General features: G+C 49.2%; 1 protein-coding gene across 1 annotated transcript in view; it reads right to left on the bottom strand.

Annotated features, from left to right (window-relative positions):
* The window catches only part of IA-2 (tyrosine phosphatase IA-2), a 687,617-nt gene that overhangs the window by 363,411 nt on the left and 301,920 nt on the right, over positions 1–22,286 (bottom strand). Inside the window, exons 12-13 of the mRNA XM_050187564.3 lie at positions 19,275–19,354; positions 2,149–2,210 (exon numbers count right to left, since the gene is read on the bottom strand). Of these exons, the coding sequence (XP_050043521.2) occupies positions 2,149–2,210; positions 19,275–19,354 (142 nt within the window). The remainder of the gene's footprint in view (positions 1–2,148; positions 2,211–19,274; positions 19,355–22,286) is intronic.

Here is a 22,286-nt window from a genome sequence, read left to right as displayed (position 1 = left end):
TGCAGTGTTCTGTTCACTTGCTTGTTTACCTGTCCACATTTGCAGTATCGTTACTATCTCATGACATTTTCCGTCTCAACCTTCCAGATGGATTATGAGGGACGCAAACTGCTCCACATGAAAACTACTTGTAAACTTACAAGCATACTTCCTGGCACTTAACAGGCAATTAGATGACTAATGACATCGATTTAAAATGTGCCTCTTGTTTCTGCGTGAACTGCGGCGTCAGCTCATCTTCATTTTGAAGACAAGGTCTTCTTATTCGACTTCAGGTGGATTGGGCGCAGATGGGATCTAGGTATCTTGTAGCCACTTCTGGAAATAAACGGTCAGTAAGGGGACTTGTAAGTGTAATATGAACATGACAATGATACACGCTCCGTGCCTTTTGCGATGATGTCGGCAACATCGAATATTTCATTTGGCTGTGCCCGCAGTTCGACACAGAAAGAAAAGCGATGGTTGACAGCCTGCAATACAGTAGTCTTTTGCACAGGACCTTTCAAGAGGTCTTTCTTTCCCGGAGGGCCCACGGATATCAGGAAGATAGCGCAACGACTGCTGATTACCTTCATGCGAGACACGGGGCTCTTCAATGCCTGGTGAACCACCCCTGACCTCAACTCACAGAGGGCTCAGGCGGAACAATTGCCGGCTATGTACAAAAGGCGTAGCTGCAGAGGCTTCTGAAGAATACAACCAGTATTTCCCACGTTGCAGTGCGGCCAGGCATACCCGATCTTCACCTCATTGTAATTGCGCGTGAAATATGATACAATTACGATACCAATTAGGTGAATCATAAACATGAAAAAGTGACAGGACAGAGACATACAATCAACACTTATTGGTCGAATCATTTGAGCAACCATGTACGTTGACCTTGTCTCCCTTAGCGTCGAGACTTGGCTAACACTGTCCTTTTCTTTTTTTTTCTATTTCTTCGTCCGCTACATTCCTCGTACATTAGGGCAATTCCTCTAAAATTAAATTTGCATGATGCAACAGAATACCCGTGTATAGTACGTGTGTGCGTTGTACTTTTAAATGCGACTGCGTATTGACGCTCACTACATCAAGACGCTATATTTTCCACGAGAGCTTTTCAATACAGGGTGCCGAATCAAGTGCAGGTAGAATGCAGCGTAAGTTCAACAGGTCGCGGAGAAAGAAAGTAGGAGGCAATAAGAAGCTATTGCGGAGGAGGGTCATGGATTCTTTGTGTTTACGAGGCAGCGAGGATGCTTCGTCACTGAATGGCTTGCCAGCTGGCTAAAAGCAACGAACGGATATTTGAGGCCTAGAGTGTTGAACGCGTAACGGTTTCGTCGTCGTAAAGACCGGTGAATCTCGTACACACACGGACGTGCGTAACTTCATTAATCGGGGCAATTCCGAATAATAAGAAGTGTTTAAGAGTCCACGAGCCCATACGGTTTCGAAAATTGAGCCCGAAATCACCAGCGCATTCGTGTTGTGCGTTTACTCGCAGCCACCGTTTCGGAAGCAAATTCCCGTAAAGACTGTCACTATTGACGAGCTGCGTACTTGAAAAAACTTCCATAATTCTCCTGTTATTGCAGTGAGAAAGAAGGACACTTGAAGGCCGCGTAGAACGCAGCACGCTAACTTTATTGGTATAAAACTCCTAGACCTCGTAACAGTGGTGACGTCAAACTTTGTCACCGAGCAAGCACAAGTTTTTCCCGCAACTATACCGCTATTTTCTTTCGCGGCAAGTTCATGAAGCTTTCTGCCCGCAGATTTCCAAAGAACTCATTTTCTTAGTGCTCATTCTCAGCTTATTTTCACTCGGGACTGAAAACGGTTTTCGATAAAATTAATGAGTCCGTGAAACGTGCGTGGCACTGTACATGGGTATCTGTACTAGGCTGTCCCATGATAGTACACTGAGGTACAAACATTCGTTGGCCTGTATTCCAGTATGTTACTATTTAGGAAATAACAATTCAACTTCAAGGCGAAAGGAACAAAAGACAAGTCGGATGATATAACCGTGTTCGTTGACGCGACAAGGTGTCGAAGCCTCGGGACCTCTGAAAACAACGCGTGTCGCATACGAGCGCAAGTAGAACAAGAAAAAAGGCGAAACGCAAATGAAATGCCCATGATTTGTATACGCACCTCTCCGACGACGCCTGCCGCCACAATGGTGTAGTTCTGATGCAGCACGTCAGCCAGGCTCTCTGGAACAGAGGGAGAGAGAAAAGAAAAGAGTAAGGAGGCAAGTATATAAAAATGCCCTTGATATCGACAGTTGGATAAGAAACGAGATCACGGGGAGTCTTGCAGATTTCAGACGAGTCTCGACGCATATCAGTTACACATCGTCCAAGCTTCTCTGACGCGCGGATTTTACATACCAAAGACTGACGTACCCGGCCACGGTCTGAGCACCACCCGCCTATCTCTCTATCCCGTCTCCGACGTTTCCCTCTTTTATTCCCCACCCCTTGTGCAGGATTGTCGTGAATAGACAGGTAATATACTGCACGGACAGCACCCCCCACCCCTCACATGTTGACAAGAATCCCTACCGCTACGCTGCAAAAGTAAAGCATAAACGACAACTACAACACGGCAGCATTCCCGCATACTTTCATCGAGACCACCCATTCTTAGGAGACGGCTGTGAGAATTCAATCCTATGAGAAGCCTCCGTGGCCTCTATTTTTATGTGCGCCCTGCGCGTACATGCGCAGAATAAGCTTCGTTATGGCCGTTTGCGAGCGTTCAGTTCACGCGGGAGCTCCTTAAAGAATGAAGCGCAAAACAAAACAGCATGAACGGCCAGCTGTAGTTTAACGGGTTCATTCAACGCATACAGCTGGATCACTTTAGTTCCTAACTCGCACGTGGACGAGATGACGCGCGTAAGAACCGGAGCAATACTGTTGCGCGTAAGCTCCGCACCGTGCAGACTATGGCCGTTAATCCAGTATAATCGCGCGTAGTAAACCACCAACATCGGAGCTCGTATTCAGTGTCCCTTACATTTAAATTACATCGCCTTCGTCGGCTAGACGTAGTAGGGGCAGCTCTTAGGACGTTTACGCAACGTCTCAAGCAGTAGATTCAAGCGTCTGCATGCAATTTTATTTCCAGTAGGCGAAGAAGCACAGTCGCAAAATTACTGTCACAGTGTTGGCCGCAGAATGGATGCAATGAATCACACGTGATCATTGTCGACGTCGTCATCATCATATGTCTATTTTATGTGCACGACTGCAAGAAGAAAGCGTGTCTCACTTAAATCTCCAGTTATTCTTGTGTTGCACTAGCTGACACCGTGATACGCCTGTAAATTTTGCAAGTTCGTCATACCCCCTTGTTTTCTGCCGTCATCGACTGCACTTCTCTTCCCTTGGCGCCCATTCTGTAACCGTCACATAGTACATTAAATAACAAAAGGCCATAATTAAGGTTCGAAGTGAAGACGTCTGCCCTGGCACTCCATCGCTACTACCAAAACATCCATCTTGTCCACCCCACAAGCACGTGCTTGAGCGGTTCTGCATAACCATCCCATTTGCGCCTGATGCGTTCTCGTTTCCGTATGGCGCAAACAACCAAGTGTTGTTTGTGTTCCATTAGCGAACGTGTCGACGTGCAAAGAGCAGTATAGATTACAATGCTGGAAGCCATGCCCCCCCTCCCCCCCGCCTTTCAATGAATTCGCGTTTTCTCACCCTCGCATCAGTTTAGGGAGAACTACAGGGAGGATCAAGCGGTGGCAAAAGAAGACAAGGCCCGGCATCGGCACTTTTCGGGCGCGCTGCTGCGATCGTGCTAACAGTAGGTAGAGCAGCACAAGTTCTATAACCGCGTGAACGAGACAGCGAGAATTCAGAAAGTGGGGAACATGACAGCGGAGACGCGAGGAGGTGCGCGCGTCGGCGCATATTATATCCGCGCGCGAACGTCCGAGAAGCGAAGGGCGAGAGTGCGGCATGAATGGGAGGCGTCGACGCCCGGGGGACGAAAGGTGGAGCGTGCCCTGGTCGAAGAGAGCTGCTTCTCCGCGTGACAAGGCCCGGAAGGACGCTGCAGCGCACTAGGAGCGCAACTTCCGAAACCACTGCCAGAAGCAGATGCCCGGCACGTGAGTGTGACGAAGAGAAATGCAACGCGCGCGGAGCGCAGGGGTCGGGAAATTGGGAGAAGAAGGCCGGGGCGGCATGTTTTGGCTCGCGCGGAGAGGTATATCAGCCTCCTACGCCACCTCCCTCTCCTACCATGTGTATTTCCTCCCGGCGCGACTTGCCCGCATCGTCACCTCTATACGTTTTCTAAAAGTGAAGCGTTTCTTCGCGACCTTCGCCGAGTCATCGTGACCGTGGGTGCTTCGGCGTGGTCGTTCTTTTGCGGAATAGGCCAACCAAACGCAACTGAGGACGGGCGCGATGTCAGTGCCGCTGCGTTTCTTGCACCACCGCCAGATGGCGCTCACCTTCGCGCACCGGTGAACTAGTAAGAGGCGGTTGGAGGATTGGTGGAAGAAAAGCAAAGAAACGACACAAAACGGAGACGTACAAAAGCAGAGTTCGCAATAGGGGATCAGAAAAATTGATTGTGGGAGTTCATAGTGTTTTCTTTTTTTCTCGTTTAACCGAGGTAGGACATTAGGCAGTATAATAACATAATTACCGTTTATAGCGTATATATTATATCATATAATTACAGTATAATTACCGTGTAATAGCAAGAGCTTGGTGGCGCAACCCACCGCCCGGTTACAAAGGGGACGCTCATAACATCCACCCATCCATCCGCGGCAGTGGCGGCGGCATTGCATTAGCCTCTCTACAATGCCCGAATGAAGTCTTCCGTGTCACTTTGTGCGGACATTCAACAAACACAACTCGTGTTTCGACTCTTTATGAACTCACACAAAGCTTCGCTGTATGCAGATTCCGTATCTTATATATAGACCTGTATATTTGCAGCAGGAAGCTGTATACAGCTCCCAAATTGGATCGGCTGCTTTCCCACCGTTTCTTCTTTTTTTTCTCCGACGCCCACTACATGCTATCGTCCGGGGCATTCCGCTTTCGTTCTCTCTCTCTTTGTGCACGGGTGTGGTGCGCATCCTTCGCCTAATCGCTTTACTTTTGCTTCATTTAACGGTTGGACGGTCCGCGAGCGAGCACGGTGAGCACCCTCGCTCACCACGTTCGCTCGCAGCAGTGTCAGTGAACCAGTGTCGATGCCAACAGTGTCGATAAGCACTGCCCCCTTTCCACTCAAACATTCCCCTCATATTTTTTTTCTTAGGAGCGCAGTGCTACACTATAACGGGTTCAATATCAAGCTAGTCATGCTTACAGCACAGGCGACACGAAGCAGGAGAAAAATAAACGGTGTCATTTCTTTCTTTCTATATTTTTTCCGCACCAAGACATTGGGATGGGAAGTATTCGCGTAGGGCACGTTGCAAATGTGAGTGTCACCTTTTAACGCGTTCTTCTCGAGAGCATGCGAAGTTATGTGTATATAACTTCCCCGCAAATTTTGGTGGAAGCGTGGAATGCGAGTAACCTGCCGCTCCCAGCAGAGGGAAGGTGGGATGCTCTATGTTCCACGCTCCCGTTGGCAGTGGCTCTCTGCTCTGATGAAGTGACCACGTGGGACGCATTTTGGTTTTATCTACAGCTCAGCGCGGCCGCGTCGCAATGCGCGCGTTACGCGCGCCTTATGATGCTCCACGTGCGTTTCATTGTCAGCCACATATAACGCATTCGCGTTACACTCGGCTCACACTTCGACATAAGAAAACGCGCAAGCCGAGACTGCACCAAGCGAAATAGACAGCGCATAAACTCTAAAATCATTTTATTCTAGAAGCACTGAATGTTTCAACAGAAAGTCAAAGCACTCGCGCGATTGCGTGTTTGCGAGTGAGTGAGTGATAGAGTGAGTGTGTGCGTGTGCGCATGTGCTTGGTGCATGTGCGTGCGTGAGTGAGTGAGTGAGTGAGTGAGTGAGTGAGTGAGTGAGTGAGTGAGTGAGTGAGTGAGTGAGTGAGTGAGTGAGTGAGTGAGTGAGTGAGTGAGTGAGTGAGTGAGTGAGTGAGTGTTTGCGAGAGAGAGAGAGAGAGAGCTCGCGTGCATTCCGCATTATGTCGATTGAGGGAGTGATAGATAGGCACGTTTACTCATATTCACATTCACTCGCACTTATTATACAGTCGTGAGTGTCTGTTAACTCATTTCCGGCATCACAGCAGGCTCTGAAGGGCTGGCTTCAAATCACACGGAACAGCGCACTCCCTAGCTGGTTCTTAATGGCATAATTAATCACGGTAAGGAAAGCAGTAAGCTCTTGGATTGTGTGTACAGGAACTGAGTGTATATTACGCCTTACTGAGTGTTTAGTGGCTTTGTTCGAATTTCATTGCCATGTGTTTTGATTGTGTCTAAAACGAACTACCTATGAAAATTTGTTTGGTAATGCTTCCTTGTATCCGCTTTGCGAGAGCAACAATAATATTTCTGGGACACAAGAGAAATAGTATATTACAAAGTGCCATAGGATGGTACAGTTGCTTCCGGGTATGGTACGGTATGAAGAACTTTATTTAGGTCCTGGGGGATCAGTCTGGGAGTGAGGCGGGCCGCTCCCACGTCGGGACAGAGAGGCCGAGCCCCTCTGCCGTCACACGGGCCCTCTGGAAAGCCCTGAGTTGGTTCCGCCAGCCCTTCACTGTGAAGCATCCGCTGCCACCATTGTTCACCTTGAGAACCATCACCGGCCAACGCCAAGCAGCGCCAAAGCTTCCGTGTGTACGCATACATTTTTACAGTAATTTGAGAGCCATGCGCACGATGATAATGATGATAACAAAGCAGTTTTATTCAGTCGCGTTAACGTAATGTTGCAAAAAAGTGGTTATAAAGCCTTTGCTGAGCTCATGTTTTAGCGTTTTTCGTTGTCTTTTTTTTTCTTCTGAGGACACAATAATACGCGATTGAGTTCATAGTAAAATGCCCCTGCATGCTTCTTACAGTGCCAGTCGCATTGTCCTGTTAAATGTATAGACTCGCCTATCTCAAGCAACGACAGTATTAAGACAAAGAAAAAAAATCAGGTGGGGACAATAGCAACAAATCTCGCGAAATAGGCTCGCGATGTCGCTTAAGTCTCACGCATTTACGGTTGAGCTCCGTGATTAGCGCACGAGCTGCGCAAAAGCGAGTCGGCAGTGATCCCTCTTTCGATTATCCAAGCACGAACCGCTCTTAAAAGCAGAATAGCTAGACTCGCGGGTGTCGGAGTGTATAGAGTAGCTAATAGCGTGCGTTGCGACAAACTGCTATCACAGAAGAAATCATCCGTAAAACGTGCAACAAGTTTTGTGCGTGCTGTACATTATAAACCCCGAAGGTGTCTCTGAACGTGAGACAAACTGCCTGACAAGGGCTGTATAATTTATTTTATTTCTTACCACCTTTTCTTTTTCAGTCTGAAGAGGACAATGAGCTTCGCCAAAGAACACTGCGCTAAGTGGGGCAAGGGGCCTATGGCTTTCGGTAATAGATTATCGACATATCACGATTTTTCACTGGCAGAAATTAACACCACCTTCTAGAAGTGAGCGATGTCCTAAGGCGGCTGCGTACGTGATCTAACCGGAAAATCGGGAATAAATGGAACAGGGCAGCGTGTATGCGATCGCCATTCGCATAATGTGCATTAGCTCAAGTCTAATCTTGTTATGTTGTCAAGCACCTTAGCAGTGTTACGTATGCATATTTACGCGTCTCATGCACTCGTCTGCAAAACTGTGAACTTCTGTATGTTTTCTCAGACGATTCAAAGTACTTGTGCTTACACGTGCAATTGTTTACACGAACTTTGTTCATGCTAGCCGACTGCATTTTGCTATACACTCGTGCCCTTTTCATGTGTTTGCGTGCGCACATGTGCGTACTGTCAGGATTGCGGGCTCAATGCCATCGCTCGTAACCCGTTGTCAAGATTGGAGTCCGGCATGAATTAGAAGGTAGCTGGCCCATGCCGTCGTCCAACTTGTCCACGCTGAGGACGTTGATGAAGGGAAGGACTGCTTCTCATCGAAAACGAGGAATATGGGTTTATTTACAGTATCTACACGCAGTTCATCAGTCTAGCATTACTGCGAGAGAAAGTACATGAGTCTAACATGACTGCTTGAGAAGGTGTATCAGTCTAACATTGCTGCTTGAGAAAGTGTACTGAGCGGCCGCACAACCACGGTTTATAAACACTCGGTCCCCCCTCGATCCCAAGGTGACGGAAACGTTCGTCCAGACATCGTAAACAAGCCGCCTCTCTGCGGGACGGTTTACACACACACACACACTTCCTTGCGCGAGGTTCACGGTCAGGAGCCGACGTCAGACGGACTTCGCAGAACTCGGGGCTTGTGTCAGGAAAGGTGCCTTTTATTCCCCGAGCTGACCCCCGCAGCGCAGCCGGGTGCCCATTGTCTTGCGTCTTGGACAGCGCGTGGGAAGGGGCCTTCGTAGACGTTCCCGCGGCAACTCTCCCGCTCATAGCAGAACAGGTCGGCGTTGGGAACGCATTCAGTCACAACGGCGACGAGGCTAGAGCGTAACGGTGGCGTTCCTAGAAAGTTGTCGCCGCTGTCGCAACTGGCTGGCAAAACTTGCACCTCAGCTGGGTCGTTCTTAAGTGTGTGTGTGTGTGTGTGTGTGTGTGTGTGTGTGTGTGTGTGTGTGTGTGTGTGTGTGTGCGCGTGTGCGCGTGTGCGTGTGTGCGTGTGTGTGTGTGTGTGTGTGTGTGTGTGTGTGGGCGCGCGCGCACGCGCATGCGTGACAAATCTTGTGATATATTTTTGGCAAAACAAGAGCAGCAGCTGGTGCCATTTAAAGGCTCCAACCTCCCCTATTACATCATGCGAAATGCGAATATTTACGGTTTCTTATTTTAGAGGTATATACTTGGGTCATTGCCGACAAAGCAACAAGTGCATAAATTAAGCAACATGTCCAACCGTCCGCGTAGTCTATTGTTCCCCTGGTTGTCCTATCCTTATACTTCGCATTGTCGGAAATAGAGACGATACTGCAACGAAACACTGGAATACACAAATAACTCCAGGATTTATCTCCGCCACTCACTCAATATGTTGCAAGAGTATGACCGCTCTAATGTGTCGCAGATCTCGTCCAAGACCTGCAATTAACGCCAACTAAATGTGTTGGTAAAAGCGACATAGAGGCGGGCAAATATTTCGGACATTTATGGAACTTTAATCTCCATTTACTCCATTATTTTGGCAAAAACGCTCGCCTAAAGCAAAGCTGAGTTGAGCGACAATCCCGTGGACAGATGTACACAGAAAGAACGACCGTCGCAAAAGCAAGTTTCATTTATCCGAAAACCTTCAGCGATTAACAACGTGAGCTGCTAGCTCACCACTCTCGTCGCTCTTCGGGTGACAGAAGTACTTGCGCCGGAAAACACGTACATAAAGTAAAAAAAAGAAAGAAAAAAGATAGGAAGAACACGAGAAAAGCGAACGTGGTACGACAACATTGCTTGTCAACGCCGTAGCTGCGTGTCTGCGGCAAAAACGCGGCAAGTTCTCCGGCCCTAAAAACGCTGCCCTACGTATCCGCATTCTCGGCAAAGTGAGAAGGAGAAATGTAACCATGGCGGCGAGCTTTAGCTAGGGCTTTGAGTCCTCGCTTCGCGAACGTTGTTTGCCAAAGACAATGTTGCCGCCCCATCCTTGCGCGCCCGCGCTACTACAGACCAGAAAACGCATCGCGCTGTTAGAAACCCGTGGGAAGAAGCGGGCTTTGCCACGGTGCGCTCCGAGCGGCGCAGGGCGCTTTTAAAGGCTCTGCGGCCGCGCCGTCTAAAGAGCCTCCAGCGGTGTTGACACTGCTCGTAGAAGCGCCGCGGTGGGCGAACGCGTCACCGTTATCTCCCTGCTCGGAGGTTCTGCGGCCGGGGTGGGGAGAAGGAGGGGGCTTAGCGCGTAGAGAGAGAGAGAGAGGTGGTGCCCGCGCACCACAAACGCGCCGCAAATGGACGGCGCGGCGCGTTTGTGGCGCGTCTCGTCGCGTAACGGCGCCTTCGCCTGAGTGGCGGTGGTGTGTACAGGTGGCGAGACGGGTCGTCGAGTAGGGTGCTGAGCCCGGACCAATCGGTGAGTGCACAAATGTTAACGCGGTCCGTCGGAGTCTTCCGAGCACTTTCGCCGAAGGCCGCGCGCGCGCGCGTTCGCTCTCCCCTACAGGAACACTCGTCCAGTACCGCTCCTACGTTTCCTCTCAATAGAACGGCGCACCGTTGCGGAGGCTGAAGCCGATCGTAGCAAACCTGGAGCCAAGTTATCGAAGGCTTCCTACCCCGCGTATTGGTTCCGTACCTCCAGCCTTCCACTGTAGCACCGGTCATCGTGGCTATCAAGGCACGCAAGTGCCGGCCTAGCCAGAACCGGTATTTTTTCCTGCCCAACCGCGTTAAGTGAGCGCGATCCCTGGCTGGCCGACGAAAGCTGCAGCTTGTGCAACCCTGCAGAATTTTAACGGTGTGCGCGGTAGCGCCGAATCCGTAGACGATCTGTGTACGTTGCGGATATCTTAAGTGGGGCCCACTTGTGTTAGGCCGTCGCGATTGACAAACAACCGCGATTGTAAAGGCGCCAATACACTTCGACGTGATCCGGCGCGCGCGTGCGCGGTGGTTGCGCTACGTCACACCAGGTCGGCTACGCCGTGTCAGGCGTAAATCCGTCCCCCTACAGTACAACGCCGTGCACCTGCAGCAGCTGGAGTAGCGCATGCGCAGAACACCGTGCCGCTCCGTGCCGCTTGTCGTGGAACATCGAAACAAATTTTTTCGCGCGCTTTCTCTGTCGGTAGCGATTGCCACAGTTGCCACCGCGGACCGGACTGTTGCTCGGCGATGGCACGGACGCAGACACATTGCGCAAGATGAAACATTAAGCAGGAGACACACGGCACGATTCAGCGTCCGATCCGACGTGCGGCGCCGCATGCTCCGGCATGCGGCATACGACGATTCGGGGCACACGGTGCGTGCATCCGAAAGATTGAGCGGCGCGTAAGCTCCGCCCAGATCCAGCCCTTCAGCTCGACTTCATAGCCACGTCTAGAAACGCAATATAAACAACTCTGCACAACACTGCATCGCTTTACACGAACACTGTCAATAAAATCATGCCCCTGCAAGGGACAGAACACTTCACGACGGCGCGTTGTCCACTGGCGACTCCGCTAACAGCCAGCGATAGGGCCGGTAGGCCTAGCCAGGCAGACGGCGCTTACGATCCAACCCGAGCTCGTCGAAGAGCGCTTATGTTTGCCAAAAGAATTAACACTGTACACTTAGGTCGCCCGTAATTAAATACAATTGGTTTACTCCGCGCAGTCGTTGCGAAGGGCAAACGTGCAAGCGAAGCGAGCAGCGTCGCTCAGACGGTCGGTGTGGGATGTCTTCCCACGGAACGCTCTCGCGTCGCGGCTCCCGATCTCGCCAGTAGCTTAGTGTTCGTGTACTAGGCGCTGCTTTGCATAACAGGCGCACGTTCGAGATAATTTTACTGAAATGGTAACTATTTCTTGTTGGAAACGAACTGCAGCAGGCAAGGAAAAATTGGAGGATGCTTAAGCTTCGCCTTCAAGAATGGAACGCGATAGCGTTATCGCACCCCGTTCGCACCGCCTACTCAAACGCGCTACGCCAGCCAAACGTCGCGATCGGCAGAGATAGCCGGGCCCCGACGCGCCATGAAGGCGGACGCGGTAATGGGGCGAGTGGCGCGCCACGTGTCGGGGCAGCGCCGTACATTGCGAGGAGGGGGTCTTCTGTGTTTGCCGCAAGATGGCTCTGCGTGTGCGCAGAGCGCAGAGGAAATTTAGCGGAAACGTACTTTGCTACTCGTGAAACTGGGACTTCTGTAAGTTACATGGTCATAATTACCGATATACACCGCAGTATAACGTTCTACGGCACGTTTCTAAGGCAACACCGCATTCACTGGAGGCGATTTTGTCCCGTTTGGAAGGAACGAACTCGTGGCTGAGTGGTAGCGTCTCCGTCTCACACTCCGGAGACACTGGTTCGATTCCCACCAGCCCATCTTGCAAGATGTTTTTTATTTATGAAGTGCCTTCTGGGATTTATCGCTCACGGCCAACGCCGCTGACGCCGACACTGGCTTTTCTGCGACACGAGCTCCTTAACGCTGCCGCGTTAAAAAAAAAACACTGCGAGAAACCCGCCCGCCAGCGCCGCCTCCGTCTGCCCGGTTTGATGCACGCCGGACGTCCGATTCTCGATTCCGGCTGCCGTTCCGGCGCGTCGGACGCTGGATCAGACACCGAATCGGACCGTGTGTCTTCCGCTTTATTCTCCCTTTGTTGGTGCGTCGTCTGCGTCGCAAGAGGAACGGGTCTCTCTACATAGCACAGACACGTAGCCGCTGCCACTCCTTTTCGTCGCTTCAATAGCTTTCAGTTCACGAGTATAGCGGTCCCTCAGCCGCTTCCATAGTTTCAGGCACTCTTCGACTGAAACAGGGAAAACAAGACAAACAGGCGCTGAGTGCATAGCATGTCCGGAGACGTATACACACACGTGCGTAGCAGTTACGCTCCTGTTGAGAGGCCGGAGTACATGCGTATATGCTCTCACGCGTTGTTTTCCCGCTCCGCATCCCAGTAGTCCATTCTTTTGGTGTCGTAGACACAAGGATGTTGGTGGACGGCGTACAGAAACTTTTCGATTTCGTAGCCGAACAGGTCGGGCACGCTTTCTTGCGAAGAGGCCATCTCGTTCTGGCTCAGCCTGCCGAGTAGCGAGTAAGTAAGTAAGTGGTCCTGATCCCTTTTGACTCAGGGCATTCGTTTGTCAACGCCACAGGAGATGTTCAGAGTACAAGATGGAAAGAAAGTAAGGAGAGAAAATACATAAAACACAGTTTTGTCACAGTCACAGTCTGTGGGTCCGTCTGGTTGGTCCGGTTTGTTGTATTCTAGGCTCCAGTCGCCTCGGATTTCACCAAAACCACGACAATCCAATCCGCCAGCGCTGCCGGTTCAAGTCAGCGCGTCCCAGATGCGTCGCTGCCTGGTCGGCCGTCTTTATTTTAGGAGCTCGTGTAGCCGAGGAGGTCGGCATCAGCGTCCACTCGTAGTGACTGGGCGGCTCTAGCCGGGCGATATCTGTCTGGGGGTTTCCTTCACCTATTCGGCTCGCCTGCCCAGTCGTTCCCACTATTCTAGCCGGATCTTCGTAGTCTCGGCGCGTGCAGTTCGGTCCTCCTCGCTGAGACCAGTCGGCGCCAGGCTCTCAGCCAGGGGGCACGATCGGGGAACTGCGGGAAGTCTCGGACATTGTTGTAGCACGTGGAGAAGGATTTCTTCTGGTGCACCGCACAAGCGGCACGTCGGATCCACGCCGAATAGTTCGTGGCGGCGTTGGTTTGTGAGGAGAGCGCCAGTGCGGGCTTGAAACAGCAGGGCGCTGCCTCTATCTCCTCGGTAGTCTGGTGATGGGCACGGTTCCGGCTTGTGGTGGTAATATAGTGCCAAGCTTTGCTTTTTTGCCACTGTCGTGCGCCAAATCGTTTTTTCAGCCTCATTGATTTCCTTGATGACTGCCTTGCGCCAATCTGCCTCCGTCTTAGTGTCGTGTTGTTTTGAATTTTCGTTGTATTTCGTGTCTAGGGACGTGTATTTCCGAATCCAAGATGTCTTGATGTTTTCGTATCTTAGGTGTAGGTACATTCTGCGACTGTAATTTGTGTTTGCCATGAATTTGAGTCGGCCGGCATATTGTAATTTGGACCGCGCCTCCCTTGTCTCGTACGAGGACCAGCTCATTTTACCGCTTACTGCTGCATTTGCAGTGGCTATGCTGCCTCCTAGCAGCCAACGGCCTAGTTCTGTTTGGTGACGGACAAGGCAATTTATGGTTTCACGGGAGTAGGCCAGCACATCGTCTGCGTATGTTGCCGCTCGTACTGCTACTCCCTTCCACAGTGTGCGTCCGACAGTGTATGGGTTGTATGAATGTCTGGTCAAGTGCCAGATGCGGCCTTTGAGGCGATTAGATTTTTTTACTAGTGCTTTTTGATGCGGATCCAGAAAGTTCGGTTGGTCACTGAGAGTTATGCGGAGGTATTTGTATTCCGATGTTTTTTTGACGAGGTTCCCTTGGAGGGTGAATTCATTGTTAGTGTTGCTTGTATTTATCCCCATCCACTGTGTTTTCTCAATGTTAAACCTTAGCTGGTCGGTTCCTGTGACTTGGGAGCAGATGTCGAGCTGGTGTTGGAGGTCAGCTGCTGATTCTGCTAGCAGCACAATATCGTCCGCGAATGCCAGACATGAAATTTTGGTGTATTCTTCTTGTTTGTCAGTTGTTATCGTGGACAGGCGGACAGGCGCTAACTTGCTCGGCGCGGTCGGCGCGAAATGCAGTCGGTTGCATTCGGCGCCGGACGACGTCCGAGCGCGCTGAATGCCGCCGGTCGCGTCGGCGCCATATGCCGCCGGACTGTAGAGGGTTGTGTTTTCACCAACGTAACTTCGCCATGACGAGCGCGCGCGCGCGCGAGCGTTACGTCGGAGTGTATTGCCCCCTTAAGGAGTGCTCGGAACCGATGGTGAAACCATCCTCTGAAAGAGCTTTCCCGTCCTTTCCCTATATCTTCAGAACGTGCACAGATACTAAATGGAAAAGGGGGAACTGGTCGAGCAATGCGCTATCATTGCTGAAATCGCACCGCAAACTTGGCGCGGCCATTTTTGCAACCTTGAGTGCCTGGATTACAAACTCTTTTAGCAATACCAGAAAATTAAGCCATATCCTTTGCTTGCTTTACCGAGTGTCAAAAGACATACGTGCTTTACGATGAAAACTCGGTCTAAGTTTTCTTCAGCAAATGGCGCGGACGAGTAACTTTGGTCGTGATTGAGACCAAACTTTGGAAGCCTCTGTTTACTTCGACAGGGAATCCGGGAGCGTCGGAAGAGAACTCACACTCGCTATGGGGGCCTGGGTGAGTTAGATCGGACTAACTGGAAAGATAATTAGTCAAATTAAAAAAAACGCTAATGAGAGTTTTTTACACACTAAGAGAAAAGCAAAATAACATAACGCTTTAGAATTTTAGCAAGGAAACGATCCTTTATGAAATCGAAGTCTCTCAAAGGCTGCGCAGACCAAAGTTGAAAAGCGTAGTTTTTTTTTTCTCTTCTCATCTAAGCAATTGGCCGAAATAGCATCTCTTTTATTTAAAACAAGATAGGCTCGATGGTCTCAACGAGTTAGGCAAGAAAGTTTTAAGTGTTTATAGGGCTGTTCTCATCAAAGCGTTGAATCAGGCTTTCTACCAGAGAATCAAAAGGAGCCGAAACCGAATCGGCCAGCCGCCTTCGCCAATGATATGTTCAACAACATGCGTGATTGCCTAGAGTCTACTTTTACAAACAGTTCTGGTGCAAGTTCTCTGATTTGTCCGCGCCGCCAAAAGTTACCCGATTCAAAGTGGTCAAAAAAAAAATTAAATAAATTCTGGAGCTTTACGTTCAAAAACTACGACATATTTATGAGGCAAATAGTATAGGGCGTCCCTGGATTAATTTTGACCCTTCGATGTAAACGTGTGCCAAAGTCTAAGTGCACGAGCGTTTTTTATGTTTCACGCCAACGAAAATGCGGCCGCCGCTGTCGGGATCGAACCTCCGACCTCAAGCTCAGCAGCGCAACGCCATAGCCACTGAACTACCTCGGTTGCTCATTCCAGGCGGTATTCATCACTTCATCACGGCAATATGCGCGGTTTAACGTGTATCAGAATATGTTGATTATATCTGCACATGCCAAGCTATCCCTCAATGAAGCTGTTCAACTATATAGCTATTCCTCTATATTTAGACGGCCTGAGCAATTTGTTTGTAAGGATGGGAAAAGTTCTATTTGCACGATACGGCGGCTGAATTTCTAAAGCTTGTCGTTCGTAAGTGCTCTTTGCCATCGACCTTCCGCGTTCACTAATACCCAACATCAGGACAGACTGGAATTTTTTAGAGCGCAGCTCTTAGGTGTCTGTTACTCCGGCGAGCGTCGGCGTAACCAGGAGGCGGAAAGCGGAAGAGGGTATGGCGAAAAGGGTGAGGAGGAAATCGGGGTGCCGGCGGCGACCAGGCATGCGGAGAGCGCGGAAACCACGACCTACTGGGACTCCAGACCTGCACAGATATCCGGCTTCTATGAGAGCAGCCTGCGCCCACTTTCGTTCAACCGGTGGCCGTAGGTGGCGCTTTTCTAACCTGTTCGTCTGCTACGCGGTCGGCGGTTGTGCGGCGTTGTAATTAGTACGGCAGCTGCTGTGTTGTGACGAACTGCTTGTCTAGTTGATGATTTTTGCTAACACAGTGACAGTGATGTCACAAGGCTTTGATCGGTCATCAGAATGGCAAGTTGGGCCAGTTGGTTGGGATTCATGGTAAGGGTTGTAACAGCGCACCCAAGACACGGACAACAGAAGGAATAAAACGACGACACAGCGCTGACTCTCAACTGATTTTTATTGAAGATATGTCTAACACACACACACACACACACACACACACACACACACACACACACACACACACACACACACACACATATATATATATATATATATATATATATATATATATATAGGTGCGATTTGATAACCATGACATGCACATGCACAAGATACAGATATGCGTCGAGGCAACTGTGACAAACTGACACATAATCAAAATTGACATAGGTAATTCAGTTCCTTGTCATAAAGCGTGATAGACGGTTCACTGATACACGCTTTGTCCCTAATCTTTATATTGTGAGCTTCGGCGATTGCCCTTGTCAATTGGCTTGCGTGTTTAAAAATGACACTAGTCTTTTTTTTTTAATTTCAGGGCGACAACCGCACGACTTGCAATGCTCCGGGAGATGAAGTGGCGCAACCCCTTGAAGAGATAGCGCATGCTCCCGAAGTCGAATATTCACACATCGCTTCGTTTGTCACACCTACTCTCGACCACAAGATGAAGGAATGGCATACACAACCTGCTTAGCACAATTTATGTACCTGTTCTCATGTTTGGCAGTGCATTTTCCCTTCACTTGCTTTTCCTTCAGCAAATTATCAAGTAACGGGCATAGGCGACCTATCTTATGTTTCGCAGAAAAACGAACGTCAATGTTGTACCTTGAACCAACATTCAAGCCCGTGTGCTAGCTTGTGTACGTACGGTACAACTGCGTCTTTTTCTTTTTCCTTCTAATTTAGTTTGAATACCTTGGTCACTTATGCTCTTGACGCCGCGAACCATACTTTCACTCACAGATGAAATGATCGCTTTGGGGTAACCAACGTCCAGTAAACGAGTTACCTGATCGGAAAAAGCAGCCCTCGTCATATGAAAACACGACTTTGTTAATGCAGCATTCAGGATAGACTTCGCTATAGCCCGCTTCACTACTTTGGAATGACCGAATTTATAGTTCAAAATTGGCTTAACCGACCTGGGACCATATTTCCAGCACACATGATTTTTACCAAAAATTAGTCTCATGTCAAGAAACTGCAGTTGATGGTCCTTAGGGACTTCGAAAGTAAAATCAAGGCCCATGCCGTGCTGCCTGAATAACGTTAAAATTTCATCAACACCTTCGGCGTGAATGTCACTGATAAAAAATATAACGAAGTCATCAACATAGCGAAAAACTCTATTGGAAAGTTTAGCAAGGTGGCCCTCTAATTGCCTATCAATATAACCTAGAAAAATGTCACTAAGTTGAGAGACAGCGCTGTGTCGTCGTTTTATTCCTTCTGTTGTCCTTGTCTTGGGTGCGCTGTTACAACCCTTACTTTGATCGGTCACTTGGCTCCAAAAGTTGACTGCCCGAACCTAAAAAAATGTCAGAGCGTGTAGTCCGCTGCTCTCTAAGATAGCGTTAAATAGCCGCTCCTATTGCCTTCTTCAAGCAGATTATTATAAATCACATTGTGTATAGAGTTCGCAACGTACACAACAGTTTCATTGTACACGCTGTAAAATTCGCTTCTGCGCTCTTTAGAAACTTGAAACCACCGTAAACGTTCATTGATACAACGTCCTGCTTGCCCAAGTTGGGAAGGATGTGCAAAAAGGTCAACGAAAGCCGGAGAACACCTGGACTGTGCAATAAGCAACATGTCACCAAGCCTGTAGATTGCAGTACCAATGTAGTGTATTCAATTCCCACGTCTTGCTCCAGCACTTACATAGGGCAAACAGGACGTTGTATCAATGAACGTTTGCGTGAGCATGCGCACTGTGTCAAGATTAAGACTGGCAGTAATCTGGCTGTTCATTGTGCAAAGTGTGGCTGTTCACCACTCCTTGACGACACACGTGTGTTGAAAAGGTACAGCAATCAGATGGCCAGAGAAATCTTTGAGGCGTTTTCAATGTGTCAGTTAGGAGCAACCTGTGTTAGTTCCCCCTCCATAGCACTTTGTGGTAAAGAACTTAAGTTCCTTAGAAGTTAATTAGTTTATCCTGTGTCCACCATGATATGGTTACTTTTATATTGTTTAATGTTATTGACGCATGCGCAGCAGGAGTCGACCGACGATGACTCGCCTTCCCCTTCTTTCACTCTCTTTATGCCCGTTGCGAATTGTATATATTTGCGCAGGCTCCAATAAAGGTGTTGCTGGCAGTCAGCGCTCGTCCTGTGTCCTTCCTTGTCCGTGTTTTTTGGCGCTGTTTTAAATATGAATGATCCGTACCAACTAGCTCGCACCCAAACCCTTCTGAGGCTCAGCGCTACACAGGTTAAAGCACTGACGTTTGCGCCATGACAAATTTTTCTTCAGTTACAGACCTTTGTCTTCCAATCAACTAATGTCGTTATTCTATTTTATCTTTTCTTGTCTTCTGAGTTTTTTTTTAGTTTGTTGAGAGAAATCACCCCACTGCTAAGCGTGCACTGACACTCATGCGCCAGGAGGGTAGACTAAAATTGTTTTCACTGGGAGCGGTCACGCACTTTACCAAAAACGGAGAGTGGTAGGGGCAGTGGGGGGAGGAGGAGGAATGGGAGGGGTGGACGTGGTCAGACCGTATACCAACACAGAATTTTTTTCTTTCTTTTTTTGTGTGTGTGGTGCGGGGGCGGGGGAATCACGTGCCTGGTGTGCGGTCTCCTGGATACGCCGCTGCTCATGCCCAAGAACTTACCTGCTTTGGCAGCCACGGCTGTGGCGTTGAGGTTCTGGGAGTTGGGATTCACCTTGAAGCTCACCCGGTTGCCTTCCAAACTGGAATTAGCAAGGAAACAAAACAAAAAAATGAAAAACATGATGGCAAACTGTTGAAGCTTTCTCTACGACCGCATTGTTGCAAAACCAACTCATGGTCATGCTTCGTGGCTGGGTGCCCGGTCGTCTTTTTTTTATTATTTGTAAAACCTTCAAGGTACATACTATTACATCGCAAAGGGAAGGGGCGAGAATACAATGCAGCAGTAAAAAAAATTACAGCAATAGTTCTAAGAATGCACGGTACAGTGTTTACAATAAAAACAAGGCAGCTAGGCTTCTATCATGGGCGCAGTCAAATTTCGCCACGTTTGATTAATTTCATCGTGTTTGTTTTTAGCCAATGAGAGAGAATGCGCAAACCTGACGGGAAGGCGAATACGACACTATGGTGAAATTCGACAGTGTACAGATTTAGCAACTCCGTTTTCGAGCGAACTGAGATCTCACGCTCATAGCGCGAAGGTATCCTTCCCAATCTGAAACGCAGCGAGACGCCCTTTTTGTATGCCACATTATCGACGTCCTTCCTTTCGCTGAACAGCGTACCGTACGTTTTCTCGTACAGGCCCGCTAATACGTTCTCCGCCTAATTAAATATTATTGGCAAGGATTAGCCGCAGGGTAGACTCGTCCGTTGTGCGACGTGTTTCGTTACATCCCGTTTCCCTTACTCTTTTCACTGACGCCTTCGGCATCGCGGTGATAGCGGACTCTCCCGCCACCCGCGGCCATCACTCGAAGCATCTCCCACTCCTACGAAACCAAGCGATGCAGCGTGGTAAGTTAACGTGCTAACTCATCGGCGACTGGTATATCATACAGCTCGTTCTTCAGCGCGACTCGGTACAGCGCAGGTCGACGCTGCACGCCAAAATCCAAGCGCGAAGGCGGTGCCTTAACGCTGCAAATGAACGAGAGGCGAAATGGCGAACGAAAGCTATAGACTTCAGAAAAACGGGGGGAGGCTGCAGATTTCCTAACTGGCGTTCAAGAAAAGTTAATGAGTTTTTCAAATGAAATCTGCGCGAGCGAATCGGGGCGAGCGGCTCTCAGTCGGCGCTGCCGCCGCAGGGGGCAGCGCGACGGCATGGAGGGGGGGGGGGGGGGGGGGGACGCGTTAGGCTTCTCCGTCCACCCCTTCCTCACCCCACACCCCCTGGGCCCGTAGGTTCAATAAACGGTTCGTAATTGCCACGGCAGGATTGGACGCGCAGCTTCGGCTCCCGTTGGGTGGAGTAAATCTTCAGCGAGGCCGCGAGGTGAAAGCTTGGAGACCCACGCTCCCCGTCCCCTCTATACTGTATCACCCTGAGACACTGGCGCTTTTCTCTCTCCCTCCCTCTCTCTCTCTCTCTCTCTCTTTGTGCTTCCTTATTGAAGCCTTTCGATCCATTTGCTTTATTTTCTATTCTAACGACTAATTTGAGTGCGAAGGAGAAGGAATTCGGCTGCTACCGTCCGAAATCTCCCGAAGGAACGCGAACCCTCACTGGGTAACTGTGACGTATGCGTGTAGAGGGCTCTCGTGTAGTATTCCCTCGCGTTCAGGCGGCGTGTCACTGATTAACGGAATTCATCGCGGTGCAAGAAACGAGCGGTTTACGAGCGTCACGGCCATGCGAAAGGGTAAATTTGACCACGCCGCGTTTCTTTAGCTGCTTATTTTCTTTCGGAAGTTCCCGACGGGAATCGAAATAAGATCGCGATTTTACGTTTTCAGACGCGAATGGTACACTTTTAACGAAATGTTTGTTTTTGTTTGTGTGTGCGTTCTTGTTGTTTTCTCATAGGTGACTCGTAGGTGCCTTGTTACGCCAAAATTGCTAGAAAAAAAAGAACAAATGTGCGCCCAAGAGGCCTATGCGCAAAAAAAAAAAAGAAAGAACAGAGAACACTTTTTTTTTTCCCCGACCTTAAGTTTGCCAGACAGACTTCATGAATGTTTCTTCGTTGCTGCAGTGTCCGGAAAGCCACCCCAAAATGAATATAATAGTCGTAGTAGCACACTTTACGATGCGAGGCCCGCAGGAGATCACAATGATGTCACAAACATGCACACAAACATGCTTTTCTTTTCTTTTCTTTTTTGCAGCTGCCATTATGGACAGCTCGTATCTCCTGTCATTTTAGCATCTCTGGCTGAAAAAGGAGGCCGCTAGATGGCTAACGTACCTTGTACAGCGATCGCACTGAGCTAAGATAAATTAATTCTCATGTCCAGATGCATGAGAAATAATTTCTAGTACTGCGTTAGTTTATTATACAGTTTGTTAACTGTAGTGCACAAGACGTTACAACCTTATCGACTACGCAAAGAAGTATAACACTACTGCTGTACTTGGTACGTCAGCGAACTTCTTACTGACGATTAGGTTCACTTCCAAGGCTACGCAAGTGTACTTCCAAAGCAGCTAGGGCGCATGACAGCTGTCCGCTATAGTCTAAAGCAGGCGAGTTTACGCTTTAGACGAGATTACCTTTTTTTCGGTTTGCACTTTTCTCCATCTGAATTTCCCACGCGCTCTCTACTTTCACTTGAACTAGAAGCAGAAGAAGGCCAGAAGTTTGTGGCATACCTCATACAATAATTCAGCGAGAAGTATGCTAAGCAAAGGCAGTGGTCGTCACTGTTTCCTTTTTTTTTTTTGTCGCTGTGTCTGATTCGTTCACGCTTTAGTTTGTGCTGGTTATGTCTACTCATTATGAGACATTCCTAACACCAATATTGAGCGGCCACCGATTGTAGCGCTCTTGTAACAAGTGCTCTTGCGCTACTTGAGTGATGTCCCGTCACACATAGAGACCCAATAGTATACCTAATATTTTATTTATTTACTTTGACACGTTGCCAATTATGGAACGGCCCGTGCAGACCGCACCCTCTCGGCGCACGTAGCTGACGTCATCGATCACGCCTCCTGTGCGCACT

Source organism: Dermacentor andersoni, chromosome 2 (assembly GCF_023375885.2).
Source record: "Dermacentor andersoni chromosome 2, qqDerAnde1_hic_scaffold, whole genome shotgun sequence".
NCBI classification, from domain to species: Eukaryota; Metazoa; Arthropoda; class Arachnida; order Ixodida; family Ixodidae; genus Dermacentor; species Dermacentor andersoni.
This window is presented reverse-complemented; position numbering and strand designations above follow the sequence as displayed.